Source organism: Passer montanus, unplaced genomic scaffold (assembly GCF_014805655.1).
Source record: "Passer montanus isolate IOZ18808 unplaced genomic scaffold, ASM1480565v1 scaffold57, whole genome shotgun sequence".
NCBI classification, from domain to species: Eukaryota; Metazoa; Chordata; class Aves; order Passeriformes; family Passeridae; genus Passer; species Passer montanus.
Window position 1 is genome coordinate 2,993,839 of NW_024370705.1, and position 24,005 is coordinate 3,017,843.

At 44.6% G+C, this 24,005-nt stretch overlaps 1 protein-coding gene across 20 annotated transcripts in view; it reads right to left on the reverse strand.

Moving 5' to 3' along the window:
• DEPDC5 (DEP domain containing 5, GATOR1 subcomplex subunit) overlaps positions 1-23,999 on the reverse strand; it is a 40,743-nt gene extending 16,744 nt beyond the window's left edge. For 11 of the 20 annotated variants that reach the window (XR_005629454.1, XM_039726064.1, XM_039726057.1 and 8 more), the window contains exons 1-32: positions 23,804-23,999; positions 23,150-23,267; positions 22,362-22,449; positions 21,651-21,697; positions 21,243-21,328; positions 20,360-20,443; positions 19,645-19,694; positions 19,074-19,143; positions 18,645-18,723; positions 17,660-17,721; positions 17,199-17,268; positions 16,705-16,777; positions 16,448-16,551; positions 16,074-16,148; positions 15,764-15,898; positions 15,231-15,292; positions 15,063-15,136; positions 14,489-14,558; positions 13,932-13,968; positions 13,374-13,494; positions 12,168-12,391; positions 9,986-10,189; positions 9,385-9,520; positions 8,918-9,015; positions 6,823-6,888; positions 5,321-5,504; positions 3,676-3,836; positions 3,184-3,301; positions 2,857-3,024; positions 1,768-1,987; positions 541-674; positions 95-203 (exon numbers count right to left, since the gene is read on the reverse strand). Coding sequence is in view for 19 of the 20 variants with exons in the window: in XM_039726064.1 (XP_039581998.1) it covers positions 95-203; positions 541-674; positions 1,768-1,987; positions 2,857-3,024; positions 3,184-3,301; positions 3,676-3,836; positions 5,321-5,504; positions 6,823-6,888; positions 8,918-9,015; positions 9,385-9,520; positions 9,986-10,189; positions 12,168-12,391; positions 13,374-13,494; positions 13,932-13,968; positions 14,489-14,558; positions 15,063-15,136; positions 15,231-15,292; positions 15,764-15,898; positions 16,074-16,148; positions 16,448-16,551; positions 16,705-16,777; positions 17,199-17,268; positions 17,660-17,721; positions 18,645-18,723; positions 19,074-19,143; positions 19,645-19,694; positions 20,360-20,443; positions 21,243-21,328; positions 21,651-21,697; positions 22,362-22,449; positions 23,150-23,207 (3,267 nt within the window). In the remaining variant the exon portion in view is untranslated. The other 9 variants (XM_039726065.1, XM_039726060.1, XM_039726055.1 and 6 more) reach the window with 6 other exon arrangements.
• Between the last annotated feature and the right edge of the window lie 6 nt (positions 24,000-24,005).

The following is a 24,005-nucleotide window of genomic DNA, read 5'->3' on the forward strand; positions in this document are numbered from 1 at the left end:
GCTGGATTAGAGTGAAATGTGTATGATGTAGGCAAGTGCTCAGAGAAATAATCTTTGATTAACAGCAGCCAAAGCAAGGCCAGGCAGTGCTTACCTTCCGAGGGCTGTCCATATAGGTGGGTGTGATAGCAATGCTGCCACTCTCTGAAGGCTGGCCAGAGCTCTTGCCAGAAAGCATTGCTGCCTGCTGCTCCCCCAGAGTCCTACAAGAAAGGGAAGGAATACAGAGTTTATTCAAACAAATATGTGTCAGCTTCCCCCAAAGGCAACTGCTGCAGAGGGATACTGGTGTATTTTCAGATATTTGCTTTCCCACACACTGAGGCACAGATCCAACATTCCTTAAGTACCTTTTGCCCCCACAAACAACATGGACCCTTGAACTCAGTTTTATTATGCATGTGTAATACTAATTTAGCATTAAAAATATTAATCTCCTATGAATTTAACACAACATGAGGAAAAGTTCCCCAAATGTGCTTTAGGTGCAATATGCAGGAAGGATGTTCTTGGCTCTTCACACAGCCTGCAGAGACTCACTTCTGACTGGCTTCCATCTGCAGCAGAGCTGAGAGTGCTGAGGTTCCTTTTTTCCCAATGGGAGGCCCAGACTGCTCCAGGGAGTGAGTGGGGATTGGACCAGCAATCTGCAAGCCTTTCATGGCAGACCCTTTCTAAGAAAAAATGGAAGCACAGACTTAGTCAAGCTAGGCTTAACTAGTAAGCAAGAACACAACACCTCATGTCAGCAGGGCTTTATTAAGCACACTTTAAAAAGGGAGTCAAACCACTGGTACAAAAGAAGTGGAATAGCCTAGTGTATTTTGTGGATGTTATTCTGAAAATAAAATGTTTGTTATTCTGGGAAAGGTGAATTTGCTTCAAAATAAATTACTCAGTCTACTGTGAGAATGGGAATAGGATTTAACACAGTTTCTCTTCAGCCTCTTGAAACTACTGTTTACCAAAAAATCCACTCACATATTTCTCTTTTCCCAATTCTTCTCCTGAATGTGCAGCACAGAACCAATCCAGGTTAACCCAGAAGTGACCAGCTTAACTACCCCAGAGCTCTTTGGATGAACTGTCTGCACCACAGGGCAGAGTGGTGCACCCAGGCTAAGGCCACCTGCAGCACAAAGCAGAGCACACCTGCAAAGAGGAGGCAGAGCTCCTGGGTAACAAAAGACTGGCCATGGTACAAAACAGAGCAGTGCCAGGCCAAGACAGTGCAGAAGAGCCTGAGCAAGAACTGCCCTGAGCCTGGGTCCAGTCACAGCAGCACGGGATGCTCATCCCAGGGAAATTCCCTTCAAGCCATTGAAGGAAACAGCTCTGTTTGCTCTCCCAAAACATCACTTCTGTGCTGCAAAACCAGTACACTGAGCCCTACAGTCTGAAAGCTGACCCAGCACACGGGTCAGCAGTGTCCTTCAGGGGTGGATGACACTGACACCGTGCCCCAGGGTCAGCAGTGTCCCTTAGGGATGGATGACAGGGACACAGCACCGTGCCCCAGGGTCAGCAGTGTCCTTCAGGGATGGATGACACTGACACCGTGCCCCAGGGTCAGCAGTGTCCTTCAGGGATGGGTGACACTGACACCATGCCCCAGGGTCAGCAGTGTCCTTCAGGGATGGATGACACTGACACCGTGCCCCAGGGTCAGCAGTGTCCTTCAGGGATGGGTGACACTGACACCGTGCCCCAGGGTCTCCCTGTCACCTCGTTCGCGGCCCGGGTCACACCCAGCCCAGCGGGACTCACTCGGATCATTCGATCGGAGCGGTGGCGGCGGCGGATGCGGTTCAAGCCCTCCACGAAGCGGATGAAGCCGTCGAGGAGCTGCCACTCCTCCTCGTCCGAGCGGGGCTTGTCGCCGTACACGTCGCAGTGCGCCTCCCCCTCCATGATGCGCTTGGTGGCGCTGATGCAGGCGGGCAGCAGCAGGAACCGCGTCCTCCAGAACTTCAGCGACTCGATGAGGCTGCAGCAACGTGGAAGGCAGGAGAGTTCAGCACTTTAGATTCTGGAAAACCCTTCCCAGGAAAGTGTACATCTTTATACCTGCTGCACGTTTCAGTGAGTGCACGACCACCCTCGCTGCTGTCCCCGAGACAGAACGAGCACAAGTGCGAAGCAATGGTCAGCTTTTTGACTGATTGATTTGATTCTCAATTTGAGTATCACTGGCAACAAGGCTACCCTCAGAGTAATTGTCACACAGTGATATCCTTGCTGTTCTCTAAAAGATAGGCCCCAAAAGCTTTTTCTCTAAAAATATGCAAGCAAAAAGGAATTTTCAAGGTGCACATTAGCGTAGGAGGTATTTTGACTGAGACCTGAAAAGAAAAGATGATAAAGACTGGTTGTGTGGAGAGAAGATATCAAAAAAGCTATTGATACTAGTGGAGGTATTCCACATTTCTGGTAAGCACTTGCTCCACAGCTTAGGAGCAGGACTGCATGTCAAGCCCAGCACTCAAGCAAATCTGCAAGAGCTTCAAAATAAATGGAAGTTTTGAGTCAGATCCAGAAATCAGTAAGAAGCCAAGAAAAGCATCTGTGGGGTACAAAATGCTATCTTATTTCTTTGCATTTGTAGCAGAGGAGAAAAGAAGTTCGTGCTGAATTTTGAGATCAAGAGTCTGTATCAAGGGTCAGATGAAGCAGCAGCAACACAGAGCAAGGCTCCCACAAGGCAACAGCTGCTGGAAGCTGACAGTGAAAGCAGGCCAGATATTCTCCCTGGAGTACTGAGCACTCGTGGGTTGAACTTGATGATGAAATTTTAGGTCAAAAAGAAAAAGAGGCAATTAGGACACAGAACAGTCTGGATGGAAAAGAAGCTCTCACCTGAAATCCTCTGAGCCAGCAGAGCAGATATATTGATCCAAGTAATTCCACTTGTACTCTTCTAGTCTCTCATGGGAAAATTCCACCCAGCAAGAGACAAATTCAGAGTCAGAGTGTGAGGGGCACAAGCTGTAGGTGTAGTTTATCTGAGCAGATTCATATGGATACCTAAAAGATCAAACACAAGCATTAACCTCAGTATTATTGACACTGATGCTTCTCTTTCTTCTCCTAACCAGAAAGGTGCTCTTTCAAGCAAGCACAGAGCTGCAGAAGAATGCTCCTCTGAACACTGACAGCAAGCTGCTCAAGCAGAGAGATACTCACTTTGGCAGGTACCGAGTCACAGTGATTATTTTGTCTTTTAAGGTGACTTTGTGGAAGGTACGGCCCATGCTCAGCCAGTACTGATCCTCTTCCTCAGGTCTATTTCTCGACACAAGACCTGGTTGTAAAAAGCAAAACCCTTTCAGCTTACTGCAGTACTCAGAACTTGATCAACAAACTGTGCCTATAGGAAGAGACTCCTGAAATGGAGTCCAGAAGCAGGCTTCTGATCTCAGCAAACCCAGCTTTCAGGCCACATTTCTAGGGAGCAGTTGCACAAGGAGTCTTTTGCTCTTACAGTTAAGATTTGCTGATAGCCTAAGCAAAAAAGAGCACTTGGGATTCATACACCACCCATTCAGAACTTCCCTGGGCAGAGCCAGCAAAGAACAGCCAACATAAAGTGATGAGCAACGGGTGGATGTGCCTAACTCGAGGTCACTGGGACTGGCAGAAGAGAAAAGGCTGACTTGGCCAGGCCAGGAGACTCACCTCTGCTGTAGAGGGGACTGCTGCTGAGCGGGGGCGGCACGGCCGGGGCCGGCTTCTGCGGCTTGGGCTGCACAATGATCTGATAGCCCTGCATGAGGCGCTGGCAGATGAACTCCTCAAACACCTGCTGGGCTGTCATCTGCACGCCCTCCTCATCCCTCCTGGACACAAAGGTTAAGCAGAGCAGAGTAAGGAAGCTGACCACACACCTGCTCTTAGCTCTGCTCTGCGCCCTGGGAACACCTGCCCGTGGGAGCAGGAGGGAAAAGGGGCACCTTTTGACACAGGGTGATGAACTGGCTGGCAATATTTACTGCTGCCTTTGAAAGCAGTTTGGCAACCAGTAACAAATTTGCCTACACAGTTGTGGAACAATAAATTCCCCAAAGATGACTTGTCCAGCACTTTGCAGGCAGCCTCAGTGCAGTTTGTACATGCTCAGGAGAGCTCAGAATGCCAGTGGGCAGCAAGGCTCCAGCCCCTCCCACAGTGGGAAGTGGAGAGCAGGGAGGGATTAGAGAACACATTCATCTCAGTGCAGCTCCTGCTCTGAACTTTGCCTTCCTACTGACAGTTCTTTCAGGTGTTTCTTCATTAATCCTATTACTTCCTATGTATTTCAACCACCCTGATTAATACTTTTGTTTTGCTCCCATAAAGCAGCCGAGCAGGTCTTTTGATGTCTTACAAGTTCTAGAAAGACTGAAAAAAATTTAAGATAATGAGACTGCTTCAGTAAAAATCAAACTAACCCTATTTAAAGAATAGCTACCAGAGACCTCTGAGACAAGCAGAGAAGTTCTGTTTGTCCTAATTCTAATTCTGTTTTCCAACAAGATTCTTTAAACTAAATATCCTTTAGAGTGAGGATAAATATCTTAAATACTGTGTCCACATGCATTTGCTCATTTAGTGTTTCCAAAACACTTGCTAGAAAGTAGATTAACAGGGATGATAGTTTGAGTGTTTTGATCAAAACATAACAGAAAAGAGACAAAAATTTGTATCTAAACAATTTCTAACATCAAATCTACAGAGCACACCATACTGTCAGGTGGGAACATCAGAAAAGGCCCAAAGCTATCACTGGAAAAAAAAAAAAAAGAAAAATATAAGTATTCTGCTGCTCTGTCAGCAATCCACCATCCAGCTTCAGTAAAAATCAAACTAACCCTATTTAAAGAATAGCTACCAGAGACCTCTGAGACAAGCAGAGAAGTTCTGTTTGTCCTAATTCTAATTCTGTTTTCCAACAAGATTCTTTAAACTAAATATCCTTTAGAGTGAGGATAAATATCTTAAATACTGTGTCCTCATGCATTTGCTCATTTAGTGTTTCCAAAACACTTGCTAGAAAGTAGATTTACAGAGATGATAGCTTGAATATTTTGATCAAAACACAAGAGAAAAGAGACATAAAAATTTCTCTCCAAACAATTTCTAACATCAAATCTACAGAGCACACCATACTGTCAGGTGGGAACATCAGAAAAGGCCCAAAGCTATCACTGGAAAAAAAAAAAAAGAAAAATATAAGTATTCTGCTGCTCTGTCAGCAATCCACCATCCACTTGCACAACTGCAGGGATCCTCTTCCATCACCTGCTCCTTAAGCACAGGGCTGCAGACGAGGTGCTGGCCAAACCTGTCCATGTCAGCCTCTGGCAGCAGGTCGTAGCAGCCCTCGGTGTAATCGTTCTGCAGGCTCTGGCGGTCGGGGAAGTAATCGGTGGTGAGGGGCAGGCAGGCCGGCGTGGTCAGGGACTTCCAGTCCACTCCAACTGTACAACAGAAGCCTGGCACTATGGGGGGAGCAGACAGCGTCAGAACTGCCTCGTCGTGTCATGGGGGCACACAAGGGGGGCACGTGTGGTCACCCATGGAAAAGCAGGGTGCGGAGCAGGATGGAAGGAGTGCACCAAGAGGAGGGTTTAAAGGAATGAGAGACAAAACAGTTGGCATAAAGTCAACAGGGACAAAAAGGGGTGTGGAATGGGAAGGGAAAAAGAAAATAGGATGGGAAGAAGGGAGGGAGAGAAAGAGACAGAGTTTGTTAAACAATGCAGTGCACATGCTGATTCAATCCCATCATGCAAAAGGCATTCAAAGTTAATACATTTAATTTCCTCTCGATTGAAAGCTAGAGCTGACATAGCCACTGCTCTTCCAAAATTACAGCAAGTCAGGTGCAGTTACTGATTATTAATAAACAGATCAACATTCCAAGTCTGAACAAGAAAATCAGACCAGTTTTGCATCCTAGACAACTGCAGAAGGAGCTGGAGAGGAGGAGAGAAAGAATGACAGACCAGCCTCTTTCTGGAATAGTACAACAGCAGAAAAGGGAGTATTCCCACAGTTATAAAAACAGAAGATATATCCAGAGGGGTGGGAAGACCAGAAAAATAGTAACTTGGAAAGCAATCTTTTCCCACACCCTTTCCTAGAGTTATGCTGCAGTTTTGAGATTACAGAGATGTAAAAGTAGACATTAAAAAGGAAAAGCTAACTAGATGATACCAAATCATCAGCTCATCAATGCATTGCATTCTGACCCAATTCAAACAATCTGTATCACCTACTGATGCTTAACTTCTTGTCATAGAGCTCCTACAGACAGAAATTTATTTTACTATGAAACTGTTAACACTAATGGCAGGAACACTGCACAAGAAAGTCATACACAACTGACTACTATCAAGAAAATGCTTTCTTAAGCAGTGACACACTTGTTTCTCTAGGAAGTGAAGGCAGATATTTCTCAGTAAATGGTACCAAATTCAGAAACTGACTGTACTAATTCTACTTCAACAAGCTGGTACCAAACAAACTTTTCATACTGAGAGGCAGATAAGAGTTCAGCAGCTTTAGCTTTTTGCAGAATAGTGTCTGCTAAGGAAAGAATTTCAGCTGTAACACAACAAACAGCTTCACATGCTCTTAAGAACTACGGAACTGCAATCACAGTGAGGCAGTACAGGCAGATCCTGCAAATTACTGCAGGCCAAAATAAACCTCTGCCAAAAGCCAGGGAGGCTCCTCAGTTTCTTGCCTACCACCTCCTGATGCCTCTATATATGTACATGCCCTTTCCCTCCCCATCTTCCCACCTATGCAAACTCTCTTCCAAACCTTTCTCCTGCTTACTTGGATCTGGAGAATTAGAGACAGCATCTTCCAAGGAATCTTTGTTCTGAGTTTTGAGGTTCACCCCTACAAGAAAGAAATGGTTTCTTATTTTGAACAATCATGCACTTCTCATGGATTTCAAATAAAAATAAAAGCATGATGATGTTTTAAGATACAGAATTTCTCTGCATGGAAAATGCCAGGGTTCTGCACAGGAGAAAAAAAACACTAAGCCAATTAATGAGGAAAAAATATATCTTGGATCAAATTCGAACTTCTCACTAGAAGGGCTCAGTAGCTAACACCCAAACAAAACTCTCCTCACCAAAATGGTGAAACATCTTGAAAAGTAGATGCTATAAGCTCCTATAAACAGCTGGTGTGGCATATGACAGAAAAGGAGATGCTAAGGAGACAAGAAAAACTGCCATTTATCAAAATCAGTAAGCCTCCAAACATTTAGAAGGGACTACTGTTTAAAACTAGCTTAGGTGGATTTACCTAGGAAATTGGTATCAGCACCGTGGCTGTTCCCCTGTAAGAGAAAGGGTGGATTTCTGGTATGTGATGATGCCAGTAACCTGCAGGGGAGCTGGCTCGAGTGGCCTTCACCTTCCACCAGCTCCTCCTGCCACCTGCCATCCACACCGGGAACTGCAGCTGCAGGATTCCCTTCTCCGAGCCACTACCTCCATCTGCGGGGCAGCTCAGAGCCCAAGGGAAATAGAGGGCATCATTTTTCACTCTGAAGCTTGTGATGCACCACACCATGCTGCAGGCAGCAGGGGAGAACCAGACTCAGTAAGAAACCGCATTTCTGGGAATTCCAAAAACCACAACTGCTCCCAGACTGCTTCATTTCATAATGACTCAAACCATAAGGGAGAGCTCTCAGCCCAACCACTGAGTAACCAGAGTGGCCCCTATACACAGGTGAGGGTCTACAGACCCAAAGAAATTCCATAAATGCAACAGTGTTTATTGTAAATGCTCTGCATTTACACTGTGCAAACTGCAGCCAGCTGAAATGCAGTTTAGCAATTGCAAAAACAAACAGAGCCTATCTGGAAGGCAGAAAATACCAAAAATGTAAAGCAACAAAATTAAATATAATCAAAAGAAATTCACAGAAGAAAGCAACAGAAATAATTTTAAATGTGACTATATGAATACAAGATGAGGCACAAGAAAATTAAGTCGGCTAACTTCTTTATGGTTCTGCAAGGCATAATGGAAAACAAAAATGTCTTAATCCAGTGTAATTCAGAAGGGCAAATTTATTCTTAAAAAAATGTATCTTTAAATTGGTTTTGAGAAAAGAACGTCAAATTATTTTTGAGAAAATAAGTCTTGAATGCTGTAGTCCAAAAGTTCAACTTTTTTCCATGTGCCTAACTAAAATGCATATCTACAAAAGCAGAGGGTAGGTCACAAACAGACAACACAGCAGAATGTTTAACATGGCATGCTGTTCCCATTTACAGGGCTGAAAAGAAATGTTGAGAATTTTCACTAATTCAGGTGTCTGGGTAAGTTAAGGAAGATAGAGGTAATTTTCAATTGAAAGTAGAGACATATCTTTTCTCTAAAGGATAACAGCTTAAGGCAACCCCACCAAAAAAAAAAAAAGCCTTCTGAACACCAGTGCACATTTAGCTATTTTTTGTGTCTGAACATCACTGCTCTGTTATTAGGGAACTCAGTTACTGCCTGAGAGCTCATTATCAGTAAACAATGAGCATCTTTCTATAACAAACCTTACAATACACACCTAGAGAAGCAGAGGTATATTAAACAAAACTAAAACCAACAAAGCAACCCCAAGAACAACCATACACCAAGAAGTCCAAGTAACGATCAGTGTTTTCCCGCTTTCGACTCCTCCTGCTTTGCCTGCCTGTCCCCCCAGCCCCGGCCCCGCTGTCCCTGGCCCCGCTGTCCCTGGCCCGGCCCTGCTGTCCCCGTCCTGCCCCCGCTGTCCCTGGCCCCGCTGTCCCTGGCCCGGCCCCGCTGTCCCTGTCCCTGCTGTCCCTGTCCTGGCCCCGCTGTCCCTGACCCGGCTGTCCCTGCCCTAGCCCCACTGTCCCTGTCCCCGCTGTCCCTGCCCCGTTACCTGCGCCGGGGCCGGCCCCCAGCCCGTTCCCGTACTCCTCTGCCCCGCCGAAGCTCAGGAAGGAGCCACTCTCCCCTGGATGCCGGGAGCTGACGTGTCTGCAGAGAAACAAAGCAGGGTGTTTTGAGCAGCCTTCCTCACTAGTGCCATCCCCTGCTCTTAGCAAATGTACCAAGGAGCCCCGAGCCCCTCGTGCCTCGGCCCAGCCCGGGCTGGAACAAGCTCTTCCTCACTGGTGTGGGCAGAGATAACGGCACAAGGGCAGCACAGAGAAGGCTGTGACAGCCTTCCATAAATGTCCACACTGTTTGTTTGCCTGCAGCAGGAACCAAAACACTGCCTTTGCAGGACAGCAAAGAACCAGCCACTCACATCCCTTCAGGAGAGAAATAGAGCTTAGCTGGTTATCTACAGACCTGATCTCATGGTCTACAAACCCAACATTGAAGAGTGAGCAAATGGCTCACCTGCCAGTTGCCTCATGGTAAGCCAGCTCCAGCAGCTCTGCAGAGGAATGTGTCAAATCCTGCTGCCCACTGCCCTGCATTTCTGCCATGTTCTGCCGGGTCTGATGATGGATCTGGATAGCTTCTCCTGAGGGACCTGCACAGGTACAATTGGATCACTGATCACCACATCTGCACTGATTTCTCAGTTGCTTTTCCTCTCTTTTGCCAACAGCATAAGCAATGAGAGCTAATGGACATTAAAAAAGCATGTTCACAAAATCTTCAAAGCCTTGAACCTCTGCCATGTCCTCTGAAACAAAGTATTTTTTAAAACACTTCGGAGGGCCTACTTACAAGGCATTAAACAATTATGCAAACAATTCGGCATCAGAAAATCAACCCAAATTGTAGTTACAATTCCCTTCAACAGGGTTAGGCTCCCTTGAACAGGGAATTGCTCTGTACCTGTTGCTGCTCGTTTGCAAATAGAGGTATTTCCCAAAAGAGGACTGCTCGGGCCTGCACACAAATGAGTGTGGTGTGCAGAGCGCTTTAACACACCAGAGCTGTCACGGGCTCTCTTGCTGTGCCAGTCCCGGGTTACACAGGGGCAGCTCACCCACGGGGAAGGTGTGCATCCAGCGCCTGCGGTTGGAGGTCAGCTTCATGGGCATGCGGGACGGGGCGAAGGGGTTGATGAGGGCGCGCTGGGGCGCGTAGCCGCCCGGGCGGATGTGCAGCAGCGACTCCGCGCTGCCCACGTGGAAGCGCCCCGGGGCGCTGGAGTCGCGCTGCTGCGACTCCAGTGTGCTCTCGAGGAAATCTGCAAAACACCAAACCAAGCCAGCGTCAGGCCCTGTGTAGCAGGCCTAGGGCCTGCGAGGCCTTGGCAGGCAGAGGCCTAAAGCTAGGAAACACCAAGTCAGCATGACTGGGCCCTAGCAGCCCCTCTTATTCCTCCTTCGGACCCTGCTTATCTCTCTGTAAGCCCATAGGTCACTTTCCCCTGACCCTTACTATTGGACAGTTTTCAAAACCCCTGGTAGGGTATAAAAACCCCTGATTCTGCCTGGTTCAGCAGAAAAGCTGTCCCTGGGAACCTTCACGGAACACCTGAAGAATAAAGAATCCTGCAGAACCTCACACGGCCTTCTCCTCTCTCTCCCTGCGTCTGCTGCTGCGGCATCTGGCAAGCTCCGAGCTGAAATCACTGAGCTGATAATCACTAAGAGCTGAAAATCACTATAGCTTGCTTAGGTGGCCTGAGCTCCCGCTGAGTTATCCCGGCTCCGGCACCCCCAATGGGCCGGAGATAGTCCTGCAGGAGCCAAGTACATGAGAATTAACTGCTCAGGGATATAAAGCCTGCCCAGGGTAAGGGGAATAAGGAGACCTAAGAAATGAGCAGGAAGAGAAGTTGAAGCAATTTCTGTCCAGCCTGAAAGTTACAATGTAAACAAGAACCCAGACAAGAAGAAAGCATTACTCCATCTGCCATTACAGCACTGCTGTAAACTGTAAACTTCTACTAAATGAATCCATTAAGAAACCACTTGCTAAGACAGTTATGAAGGGCTACTCAGACCGTAGAGAATTCTTGAGAAATCAAAAGACTGACATAAAAACTTCAGGATGAGTACCAAAGCCAGAGCTGAGCCTTGTACACGTGCCTTTTCTGTAACACTCAGATCTGAGCACTGAAATCAGGGATTACTCCCAGAAGACGTGGAACCTGATCTCCACCAGATATCAGTTGTCACTATTCAGTGTGGAACAGAAATGCAGTTATTTAGAAATAGGAGAGAAAATACCAGATAGATAAGTAGCAATTCCTCTGCCCAACAAGTGAAAATCCCAAAGAGAAGGAAGGGTCTCATTTACCATTCTATAATGTTAAATACAACATCTCAGTTTCTTTGACTCTTCCCTCCCTGCCAGTCCTAATCCACACACATCCTGCTGAACACCTTCAGCTGGGTCACACAACTATCCTTCAAACTAAAGGAGTAACAGAAATATCAAAGACAGAAAAGAGTTGTATTAACTGACAGCAGGGGAAAACATGAACAGTAGATGTGATGTCAAGTACACCATGTGAGAGCAGCTCCACACAGTAACTGTGATTCCTGTGACAGGATAAATATGGTATCAGTGTCACACAGCATGGCATGAAAAAACATGAAGAGCCTTCAGGGATAGAATTTTATAGAAGATGAAGCAGTTGCAGGAGGAATACAATTTACCTGGAAATGAGCTGTGTTTGTGGAAGATAGCACATACTGCCTGAGAACAAAATTCAATTGGAAAGGAAGAAACGAGGAGTGCCAGCACTGCTAACATACTGAGGCAGCTCAGCAGTGCATTGTCAAAAGGAAAGATTCAGAAAGTGAGTCTTAATGACAACAAATCCCCACAGAGAAATGTTATAAGCAGGGTCCCTCAGGGCTCACTGTTAAGGCCAGTTCTCATTCAACAGATTATAGTTGACCTGGATAATACAAGTTCCTTGTGTACGTCCACACTTGCAGGCAGGCACAGGAGAATAGTCAAGTACTAAAGAAGGCAATAGCCTAGGGAAAAGAGCAAATCAGTGTCAGGACACTTCCATTTAGGACAAGCTATTAAAAAAAGGCAATGGAATTGGAGAAGGATGACAAAGGGAGAATGCACACCCAGCTGCAGCTACGGAAAAGCTGTACCATGAGTGCCAACACAAGCACTGTGCTGGCCTGGCAGTGGCCAACACAAACTTCCCCCTTCTCTCCCCACCAAAGGCACCTTCCCACCTGCCCCAGGCTGACCTCTGGTGCTGGTGTAGCCCAGGGAGCTGCTGACTTCACACTGGTGCAGGTGAGGCCGCGGGATCATGAGGATGTTGGAGATCTTGCCCAGGGAGCTGTCGTCGGAAGCCTGGCTCCTGACCTCCTCGGGGGGCAGCGCGCGGCTCTGCAGCGAGGGGCTGCTCGACACGTCGTACGAGCTGGAGCTCTTCCTCGTGCGGCTCTCCCGCTCCCGCACCGACCTGCTGGGGCACAGCAGAGAGAGCAGTGCCCAGGCTGCCAGGGGGCTGGGCAGGCCCAAGTCATGCAAAGGCTCCATGCTCAGCAGGCGAACGCAAGAGCACTGCAGGGAAGTCATCACTGTCTTTTTTGACTTCTGTGCATCACACAACACAACAAGAACACTGCAACACTTCCAGCACAAGGGCTGTGAAAGGACCTGCTCAGCTCCCTCTGCAATCCTACAGACACCACACCAAAGTGTGGCCTAGCCTACAGACCTCAGCCTACAGTTGCAGAACTATGTAGCTATAGGGAAACTACTTGGAATTATGAACTGCATAAATTGTGCTGCCATCTTTCATCTTACAGGCTGCTCAAAAGAACATACTAACCACAGAGTACCCATGCTCTGAGTTAGGCAATACTACTGAAAGAAGCAAAAGAAGAACTTGAAAACAAGCTTGTCAACCCTGCATTTCTGAAAAAGCAGTGAAATTTATCATTTATTGAATGAATTTGGCAAGGACCTGAGAATAATCAGCCTTTCTCCTCAGACAAAAGGACATGGAATAGTTGAGAACCTGCACTCAGCTTTTCTGCCTCTTCTCTCATTCAGATAGGCATCATTTTCAGGGAGAATTCTTCACCACTCTGTTCACAAGTTACTAAGCAGTGCATCAAACAATATATTTCTACAACTCTGTACAAGTCTAATGTGCAAATACTTTCTTAACCCTCTTGCAAAATCTGCTAGAAATATTAGCTTTATTCCACTTCAAACAAAATTAAAGATTTAAAGAAAAAATACATATTTATGCCTTTTCCTAGACCCCACACGCTATCTTAGAAGTAAAACACCAGACAACCAGTCATGAAGATCAGGTACAGATGAAGCTTTTTGTTCAACTGTAGAGATCAATTACCTTTGTATTTCTCTAAGTATTTTATGTATCAAGCACACATAACATGGCTGCTCCAGAACCAGGGCACTCCCAAGACTCTCACCTGAAAGTGGCACAGCGCTGGGCTCTGGCTGGGCCTGGCAGCCGGAACACCTGGGCATCGTAGCCATCATAATCCACCTGGATAGGCAAGGCATTCTCAGCATCCTTGGGAGCTCCTAATGCTGAAATAAAAGTCATACAGCACTGGAACATCTTTCAAGAATGCTCAAGATCTGCAAGGCAGAGTATCCACCTCTCACCCCTCAGGAAAGGATCTGTTCCAAAAGAAATCCCGAAATGTCACAAGCAGAGCAGCTGGAGCAGCTCAATTATCAAATCTGAATCAGGCTGGCTGAGGCCATACATCCTAATTACCCTATCTTTCCCCCATACATCCTAGATGAATGAAATGAACACTAAATGAAAAACTGCCAAAAAGTCAAGTGGCACATGCACATTAGCATCCCAAGTAACAAATACAGGAAATACTCAGATATGAGTTTGATGGTTTTCTGTAACAATTGTCCCTTCCTTGTGCTGAAGTGTCATTGTCTTCCTGCAGCTGTTTGTTACTTTTAGGTGTCAGAGGGATAGATCATTCCAGAACAGAATTACTTACAGGCATCACGATTATTTTTTGCTTTCTCTGTCAGGGGCTGGAGGGTCCAACAAAGGAAGTGTGAAGTGACCAAAAAAAAAAAAAAAAAAAAAAAAAAAATAAAAAAAAAAAAAAAGGAGCAACAGAAAAGACAGAGGGAAGGCAGTCAGTCAGCATGTTCTAAGGAAACATCCCCAGTGTGACCAAGAAGACAAAATTCAGTTTGCTGACTCAGTGAGGCAGCCAGACAGCTTCAGAAATATTAAACACTGATACTTGGTCACAAACCTGTGTGAAAAACACAATGCTCAACACCTTTCTTCCTCTCCATACAGTTCTTTGTTACAGAATGAAACTAATTTTTATGATGGCTAAAACATTTATCACCCAGTTTTATCTAGGAAGGAAGACCTCCGAACTACCTCTCAATCATAATCCCCACAACAAACCTTGCAGCTTTGCTTTCATAGCCTTTTGAAACTGAAACTTAGTTTCAGCTGTTGGAATACTTGTGATGCTTGGCTGAGAAGAGCTATCAGACAAGCTAGTAAGAAAATATAAATCAGAAAGATTCCCACCTTCCTTCCTGCCAGCTTGATCCGTGGAGTGAAACTGTTACACAGGAGTTGGCTTTTGGATGTGTAGAAACTGAAAGAAAAAATAGTGTGGCTTTAAGAACTCAACACAGTTGGTTTACTACACAGTAAGCAGACCAGGAACCTGAGTCAGCTATTGGATAAAGGGATAGCTTTCTGTGCATAAAAAAGTATGGAAAACACTGAGGGATGGTTGAGAGAAGCTACTCTTTGCCTAAAGACAGGGCTTTGATACTTGTACAGCCTCAGTCCAGACACTCCTTAAACCTGCATTGCCCAGTTCATTTTCTCTTTCTACTGAAAGACATCCACTTCTACTGTGCCATTTACACAACCCTTCCTGATTTACACAACTGTAGTGATTCACACCAGCTGTTTGAAAATCCTGTCATTTCTGTTAGCTTGCATTAATGCCCAGAGTTCTGCAAGAGTAATGTAGTATTTCCTTTGCCTCATAAGGAAAGCAGAGGAGATAAAAGAAGAAAGAGAATTCAAGAGCTTATGAAGAGTAAAGCAAAGCAGAAGTGTTTAGCAAAAGCTGACAGAATTTACCTACCTATGATTTATCCAGTGTGGGATATTGTAGTCATCACCCATTCGTGAGTCACCAGGGCCACAACGATTATGGAGCTGTAAGAGTAATTCAGAAGTAACTACCTGTATGCAGCCAGTCACAAAACGAGTAATGTTTGTAGCAGAACAAGAGAATGGAAAGCAGCCTTACCTTAAAGAGTGGTACAGCATGCAAGGGTTGCTCTCCCATGCACACCAAATCCACACCTATCCCTGTAAACAGACAACAGTGGAGTTCAGCTATCCAAGCAGGACTGATATGCTAAGACCAAATAGATCATCAATTTGAATTGAAGACCCAACATGTATTCACATCATATTATAAGAGGCAAGAATACTGAAAAATGGTAGTTAATGGTCCCACGGTATAGCTACAAACCAACATACCTGTGGGGATATAAGAAATTATTTTCCTAAACTAATGCAACTCATGCAAGATTATCCTCTAAGGGAAAGGTTTGCACAGACAGGTGAAGTTCTCTGACACAAACAAAAGACACTAAATGCCTGTGAGTACTCTGAAAATCTGCTCATTTCAATACAAAGTGCAGACACAAGTCTTGCAGCTGTAACCCTTCCTCCAGAGCACACAGCTTACGGCAGATACTTTCCCACAGCCAGAAGCAGCTGGATCCCCCCAAACCCGTGTTTGCCCTCAGAGAGGCAGCAGGCTGGGTGATTTACCGTTGTCAATCATGCGCTGCTTGGTCAGGATCATGAGCAGCCTGTCCACCTCAAACACCCCCACGCCAGGGGTGATCACCACCGACATCTGCCCCGTGCGGTCGAAGTTGCGGTTGATGTAGTGCTTGTCAAACACTGCCAGAGAAAACAGCAATGCTGTCAGAACACCCCGGATGGTTCTTTCAGAGCAAGGTGACCCCCTAATATTCCCCTCCTCTTCACAGTGTTAAGGAAAAAGTAACATAAGTACACAGCCATTTATTGGTAGGTGCTTCAATGGTTGTATTTTTACCCACTGCTCCTAACTTACCATTGAATGAAAGATTTATAGCCTCCAGGTAGTTCCCTTGTGCTGAGGTAGAATTGTAACCTGAAGGAAAGCCCTCTGGAAAAGTATTCAGAAAGGAGAAAAAAAAATCGTAATTTCTGTATATTATATTTTATATTAAAAAAAAAATCCACAGAAAAATTGATCTGTACTAAATATTATTGGTTCAAAAATTACAGGCAAAATTGATGTTAAGTTCCACAGAAAGACCAAGGCAAATTGCCCAGCCAGGAAAGCACTAAGTAGCATGACACCAGACTCCAACTAAAAATGGACAGTTCATGGACAAGCTAAAAATTTTAAAACATAAAAAGAGAGAGCAAAGGCTAAAAGCAGGGAAAGGAAGATTCTTGTACCTGCTTGCTCGAGTCGTACCAACACAGGATACTGGATGAAAAGCTTTTTAATGGTCACAAGCAAGGAGGTCCACTCCTCCCGCCTCTCATTCTGAACTACAACTCTAGAAAAAACACAGCCTGATGAGGCCCGTGAAAGAAGCTATGAAGGGAGCTGAGAGGGGATGAACAAACTATAAAGAAATGCACAAAAGGGTGCAATGGGTTGCACATACACTGTGGGACAAGAGGTGAAAAGAACTGGGAGGAAAACATACTTGTAAAAATCTTCATAAAATCTTCCCTCGTGATCCTGTCGAATTGATGCACGATGTGTTTCAGGAAACTCATCTGAAATGGAAGGAAAAGCACACCTTATCTCATGCTCTTCTACAGAAATGACTAATCTTTTCCAGCAAAAAGCTGTTATTTCCATTGAAAAATAAACAAGCAAAAAACAAAAAATAGCCTCCAGCAAGCAAACCAAAAACCAAAATACTTGGAGAAAATCAGTCCTCCCATACAATAAAAAACTGCTTTTAAACCAATATGACAACTTGAGTATGATGAGGAACATTTGCAGCACTTTTCTATGTAAGGTTCTGACTGCAGTACTCTCATAACAAAGGCTGTGTACCTACTGTGCTTGATGGAGAATACTTTGAACATGGCAATTAAAAAAAGAGAAAAAGTCCCTGTCAGCCTGTGAACAACTTTCAAGAGATGAGATACGTTGAAAAAATGGAAACATGAAAATAGAGAATTTGCATACCTATAGATTTTGCTTCATAAAATGTTCTTGAAAACAAAACCACTGTCACTTCATGGCTGCAATTCTTCTCCTGTCCAGGAAGAACAAATGCAAAAAGAAAACATTAAAAGTCACATTTGGTAGAAAGTCATGTATATGCATGTATAGTAACAGCCTTTCTTCCCTCATACCTAGAAACAAAGGTAACTAACAAAACCTAGACTAGTTTTCCATCTGACTCTCTGAAATAACAAATGGTCTGTCCTGCAGATTCTGTGCTGCTTGGCTGTATCACATTTACCAGGAGCACTTTCCACTAGTCTCTAAAGAAGCACCTCTCTGTAGTTGCCAAGATTTTTGTTAAGAAAACAGTTTGTTTATATCCACAACAATTTGATATTCTGATGTGTTACTGTTCAGAGAGATGTCCCTAACAATTACAGAAAAATAAAAAATAAACCTGAACTCAATTAACTATTTACCTTCCATTTTGTGAAGAGGTCAGCAAGGAAACCATTCACAGCTTTCTCAAAGTACAGATCCCCTGCAAAATAAAAATCTCCCGAGCATCAGATAACAATAGTTACTTCACCTACTGAAGTTAGATATGGGGAATATCTAACCCTAAGATTCTAGGACAGTTATATTTATTAAATGTCAAGCAGCTGTGTACATAATAAAGGGCAATATTGCTAAGATAAGAGGGTAAAAAGATTAAAAAGCATGACTGTTTTATGATAAAAAGATTTAAAAGCATTTTTTTTTCAGAGGATGTAAACATGAGACTTAATGCCAGAAGGATTAGACCTTTAATTCATTTTTCCAACAAATTTGCAGCATGCTGGGAAAGCATCTGTACTGTCTTTTAGGGCATAGAATGCACAACTGATCCCCTGCTCTGATTTGAATAATTGCCCAGTTCCATATGCCTAAACACATGGTCAAAGGAAGTAGCAAGAGGTTTGCTAAAGAATTAAGCCAGAAAAAACAGGATGACACAGAGAAGTGACTCATTCTTAATGCCTAAAGTTGTAATTCTTCCAGCTGAAGTTACCAACTTCAACCTGGGCTAAGGCAGGTTTCACTTCCTCAATAAGCCAATGTCTAGAGAAATCTAAAACATCAAGGTCCTCTTTGCACACGACTTCCAGACATTTCTAGCTTCAGGATTCACAAATTTGCACCTGCCCTCATCACCCAACACATTCATATCCATAGAAAACCTTTCCAATGCTCACAGTGATTTAGTAGCTGAGATAATGGCACCCAGGCTCTACAGGGACAGGAGAAGGATGGCACAGACAGGGACAGAAATGGGTGGCACTGCAAGGAAGGATCTAAGGAAAGACCACAACACACCCTGAAGCACTGCTTAGGCCAAAGTGGCAGAAAAAAATACCAGTGGCAGTTTTCTAGCAGGGGCAGAAAGGACAGCTGCTACCATCCACAGTCACAGTACCTACGTACCATAAATATCAAAATCCCACATTTCACAGCTCATCTGGATAAAAATATAAACCATGGCAGAAGTGGAGCGGAAGACCACCTGCAAAGGAAGGCAAGACCTCATTTAAAACCAAATACATTCATTAGAAAGCCCAAATGAAGAGGCTAACTACACAGCAACTCATACAACTGTGGCCTTGCATCACAGGGAATTTCCCCTCTGACAAGTTGGCATTTCCCCTCTAACAAGTCATTCCTAGTGCTGCCAGCACAGCAGAGCTGAAGTTTAATAATGATTTATTGTCCTGAACTTATTGCCATTCTTCACCTCACAACACAGCCAATTCTAATGATCCATACAAATCTGCAGGCAAGATAGAATTACAAAAATCCTGGCAGGCAAGGAAAAGGAGGGAAAAACTGCTTTCCCCCTGTTTCCTGAACTCTTACCCGGGTGTCCTCACTGATGTATCCACAAGTGACTTTCTCACTCTTTACCCACAGTTCACCTGCCTGGGCCCTGGAAGAAAAGAAGTGCAGAATATTTGAATATGAAGATTAGAGAGCCAGTATTTGAGCAAGCAAGAGAAGTACCAAAATCTGCAGTCAAGGATGACTTATTTGGTTAAAACCTGATGTTTAACCCACAAGATGTCAAACAGCCATTTCCCTCTGATTCTGCACATTTCCTGGTCCCTGTGTCATCCCAAAAGCAAATGAAGTAATCCCCTCTCAACTATTAATACAGCTTGGGAAGGGGGTAAATATTCTAAGAGATAAAAATAAAATTATTTGCCCTCCATCAGAGGCCACAAGTGTAGCTGTCTGCCCTACTATTAGTTTCTTTTACCCCAAACCAGATAGAAGCCTTCCCCCACCCCATGGTGCAGACAGAAACCTGTAGATGAGTAAGAGAACAACGAAACATGAAGGATTTCTCAGAGAGAGTCTCCAGCTGGATACTTAAAACTCATCAAGCTAAAGCAATAAGTAACAGTAAGCCCTCAGAGGAGGCACTGACCTGATACCTGCAAATTCAACTTTCTGGGTGACATAGGCACATGTGCTGACCTAGGAAAGAAGAGTTACATGTGTTAGAAGAAGAGCAGGCTCAGAGGGAGAAGAACAATGTACATAGAAACCACTTGCACTCAAACACCATTTTTATGACAGAAGTCACAGAATCCATTCACTGCAGTTACTACTAATAGCTCAGCCTACAGAACCTCTGTAACAGACAACAGAAAATCACTTTTAACACAGATCAACTCTAACTGGGATCATTTGCCTAATTCACTGTACTTAGAGGAGCTAAAGACTGCACTTCAGAGATACAGGCAGAAGATATTCTAATAGCTGCTTATTAAGTGCTACTCTCAGAGAGGGGACACTTCAGCATACTTCTACTTGAAAAACGTTTGGATTCAATTCCTTCCAAATGTAGGAAATCATTAAAATTCAGAACATAAGCAAAAAAAAACTCTCTACAGCATTTTCAATGCCCAAGGCAGTAATCAACATTATAGCAGTGGAGTAGGAAATGATGGGATTTGTTTTTCTACAACATTTACACCCATTTCTCCAACTCTGATGTGCCACTCACAGCACAAGATCTTCAGGAGCTGCAGGCACTGTCTTTGTCTTTCTGCATATTGCAAAGCAATTCTTTTCTTTCACAGCAAAGAAAACATAAGGTTCACCACTTGCACCCTGCCCAAGGGCAGCAGGGGCCTTACCAAACTCTTCTTCAGCCTCCACATATCCCCACGCCCAATATACTGATCTTTAAATGTCAGCTCCACCAAGTCCAAGGTCACCTCCTGGGAAATGGATGAAAAACACTGCTTAGATTTTACTGGTTGTTTTCAGGAAGGGCCCACCAATCTGTTCATTTAACAACCAACTGTTACAAGAAGGGCCATTCAAAAGCAAGTCAATATCCCTAAAACTGCAAGATAAAGGGGAAGCCCGAACAAAAAAATAACAAAGTTGCGCATGTAGCTCAACTACTGCAAGCTGCAAAACACTGCATAATGTGATCAGAAAAAGCCCAAGGACTAAATTTGTACTGCAAGTCTCAGTGCATATTGGAAGCTGAAATAATACAAATTACTGCCATTGTTCATGACAGTAAGTAAGCCTCATTTCCTGCAGATTTTTGTCTTGTGCAGAATGTAAGTTCTGACTGCAGCTCTTTTAATAGCTGGGACATTTACAGGAAATGCCTCTAAGAGGCTCTGTGGTATCAAAAAATGCAAATCCAGGCCATGGCTCTTCTTTTGACTAGGCTACTTTGTTTTTCTTTATTGTGCCTGGTTCTCATAAACTTCTGCAATTTAAAAATATGTGAAATGTCTACATTTCTACCAAGCTCTGTTGAAGCAGGATCATAAGAGTTCAAAAAGAAAGCAGAGATTGTAGGAAGAGAAGAGACACATAACAAACAAAAAAATAATTCAAAGTCCAAGGCTCATTTTCTTAGGGAAGAAGACTAAATATCTTTCAACAATAAATAAAAGCCTTTTTTCCCCCCAGAAAAAAAATGTAAATGAAAAGTCACAGGGCTCTGATTTGAGTCAAGTGATGGAATGGATGGAAACAAGTGGCCAAATCACACACCTTTGGGTCAACAACATTGACATGGACATCCTGGTAGGGCCGCAGGCGGAACACCTGTGCAACTGTCTGGTCCACACTTATTGTTTCTGCCAGAGAATGAGAAAGGACAGCAATGTCAGTGTCCCCAACAGGTTCCACGTGGTTTACAGGTACAAAACCAGCACGGGCAGACTGCCATGAAACACAGATTTCAGGCTAAAAAGCCAGGTTTGCTTAAACCCTAACCACATTACCCAAATAAAAGCAGATTTAGAACTAACTGCCTGTTTTCTGTTAAAATTGTAATCCTTCCCTTGCTAGACAGACAAAGCATTGATTTTGTTATGAAATTAAATACATATGTCACAAGTACAGCCTAGCCATGTTACCCTTCCTATGATTTTACTGTGCATAAGTCTTGAGTTTTACCTTTCTGCAGGTCTTCCTTAAGTGACTTCACTTGTAGAAGCAGGGGACTAGCATGGAAAAGAGAAAAAAGGTACACAAGTTGAGATATCAACAGTCTCTCTGGTAAATCACACACTCAAAACTATTTAGTAATATGAACTAGAGGACAAGCTAAAGAGAAACATGAATATTTTCTAGAAAGCTTCATCCACCATCCTCTCCACCTGTCTCTCTGTCTTGTTCCTTGCACTCTTCATAATTATAAGGTATTCTTGAGGTAAAGATTATACTACAAACAGGAAACTAGGTCACACAAGAACTCAGATCCTCACACAAGTGTACTGATGCTTTTCAGACAGAGGCTGCAGGATGAACAGGTTCATACCACAAGGCCACAAAATTTTATTTTTGCCGAGGATATACTGTAGGATAGGAGAATAAGTAACAGCAGATCTAGGAAGAGGATACAGGCATTGTCAATTCTATATTCAGGTGTTACTTGGCCTGTGGAAGATCAGCAAACTAACACCAAACACAACAAATTCCATAAATTTTAAGGAAGCTCTCCTGCTAAATTTAACCTTTTTACTTCTCTTTAGGTAGAAAAAAATCAAGGCAGCATCCTGAAGCAAAGTTATATCAGCCCTAAGAGCCTCTCACTCTAGAAACCACTACACATTAACAGATCCTTTCAGTGCTCCAACCTCACTGTTATCAGCAAGGAGAATTTACCTGTATTCATCATTGGGATGTGCAATTTCCACAACATCTCCCAGCTTGATTTGAAGAAATACTTTAGGATTCACCACCAGTTCATCATCTACAAGACATAAATGAAAGAGGGCAGTGAACAGATACATACTAAACACAGACAACTGCATGTTTGCACACCACAGCTCAGCATACATAAATATACCAAACCAAGATGAACACATCAGCAAAAGGCTTGCTGTCCCCCACATGCCAGGGTCCCTACCCAGCCACTCCTGCAGGCACAAACAACTCAAATAACAGAACTTTCACAAAAGAAGTGTCTAATTTGGGTAACCAGAATCATCTTCTGTATTTTTCATACAACAAACACCAGCAGGAAAGCAGGCAGCTGTAGAATCTCAACAAGACTTATCAATGTGCTTTAAGTCTAGAAGTAGGGAGCAATCCAATCAGTGGCACTGTTATTACTGCTCAGAAACACATCTAAGTGCAGTCATAAGTCACTGACATACATGTCACTCATTAGGGTGACTGAAACACTAGATTAAGAGAAAAGTGTTGCAAAAAAAGAGGAGGAAGAGAAAATAAAGCAATTTTATTTTTAGATACAATCTTGGTCTCTTCCAATAAATGTTCATTTATTTTGTTGTATCTTGTTATTAGAAAGAGCTTTCCAAACTCTGGCTGGAAATACTGCTTGTTACATCAAGGTTCCATCTTCACTCTTTTGTCAAAAAGATCAATAAAACAATTGCTTTCAGTTAAGAGAGTGTTGGTCTCACTGTTATGAGCTGGGAGATACTGACCACTGCCTCCAAACCCCTTCTTATGTATGACGAGCTTGTACACCTTGTTGGTTCTCATCTTGAGCTCCAGTTCGTGTCAGACGCTTCGAGCCAAGACGGTTAAAGGCATCTTGCATATCTAACACGGAAAGGAAAACAAACACAGAGCTCCCGTCAGTGCAAAGCCACTGTGTACGCTGTGAGGTGAGCACAGCGCGCTGTCCCGGCAGAGCTGCGCCCAGCACACGAGGGTGCGGGACAGCTACAGGCACGGGCACGAGGAGAGAGGGACCTAAAGGTGTGCTTTTCAAATAGATTAAAGGGTTCAGCTTGCAGATGTGCTTTGCAGAAAGTCAATTACCGAGCTACAGAGTCGTGGAGGGAAAAAAAGACCCCTATAACTAAAATCTTAAAACAAGCTCTATAAGTTGGAAGTGACGCGGGTCTGGACAGAAGCGCGCTGGGTGCTGCAGCCGGCAGACCCGCTGCGGGGACGCCACACGGAGCAGGGCCGAGCGGAGAGCAGACAAACGCGAGCAGCTACAGTCACCAGGCAGCCACGGACCGCCGCGTCCAGCCGGGGCTCGCTCACAGGGAACGAGAAGCGCATCCGGAGACCCGAGGTCCTGCGCGGAGCAGCGGCGAGGGGCGCTCGGGCACCGCCAGGGTCCTTACCCGCACGGGGGGCAGCAGCGCGGCGGCTCACAACAGAGCCCCGGGGGAAGGACACCGGGGAGAACGGCGCGAAGGGAGCCCGGACACCTCAACGGCCGCGGGCCCAGCCAGCCCCAGGGCCGCTCCTGCCGGCGGGGCCGCTCCTGCTGGCGGGGCCCGGCCGTGCCGGTGCGCGTCCCGCGGGCACCGCGCGGCACTTCCG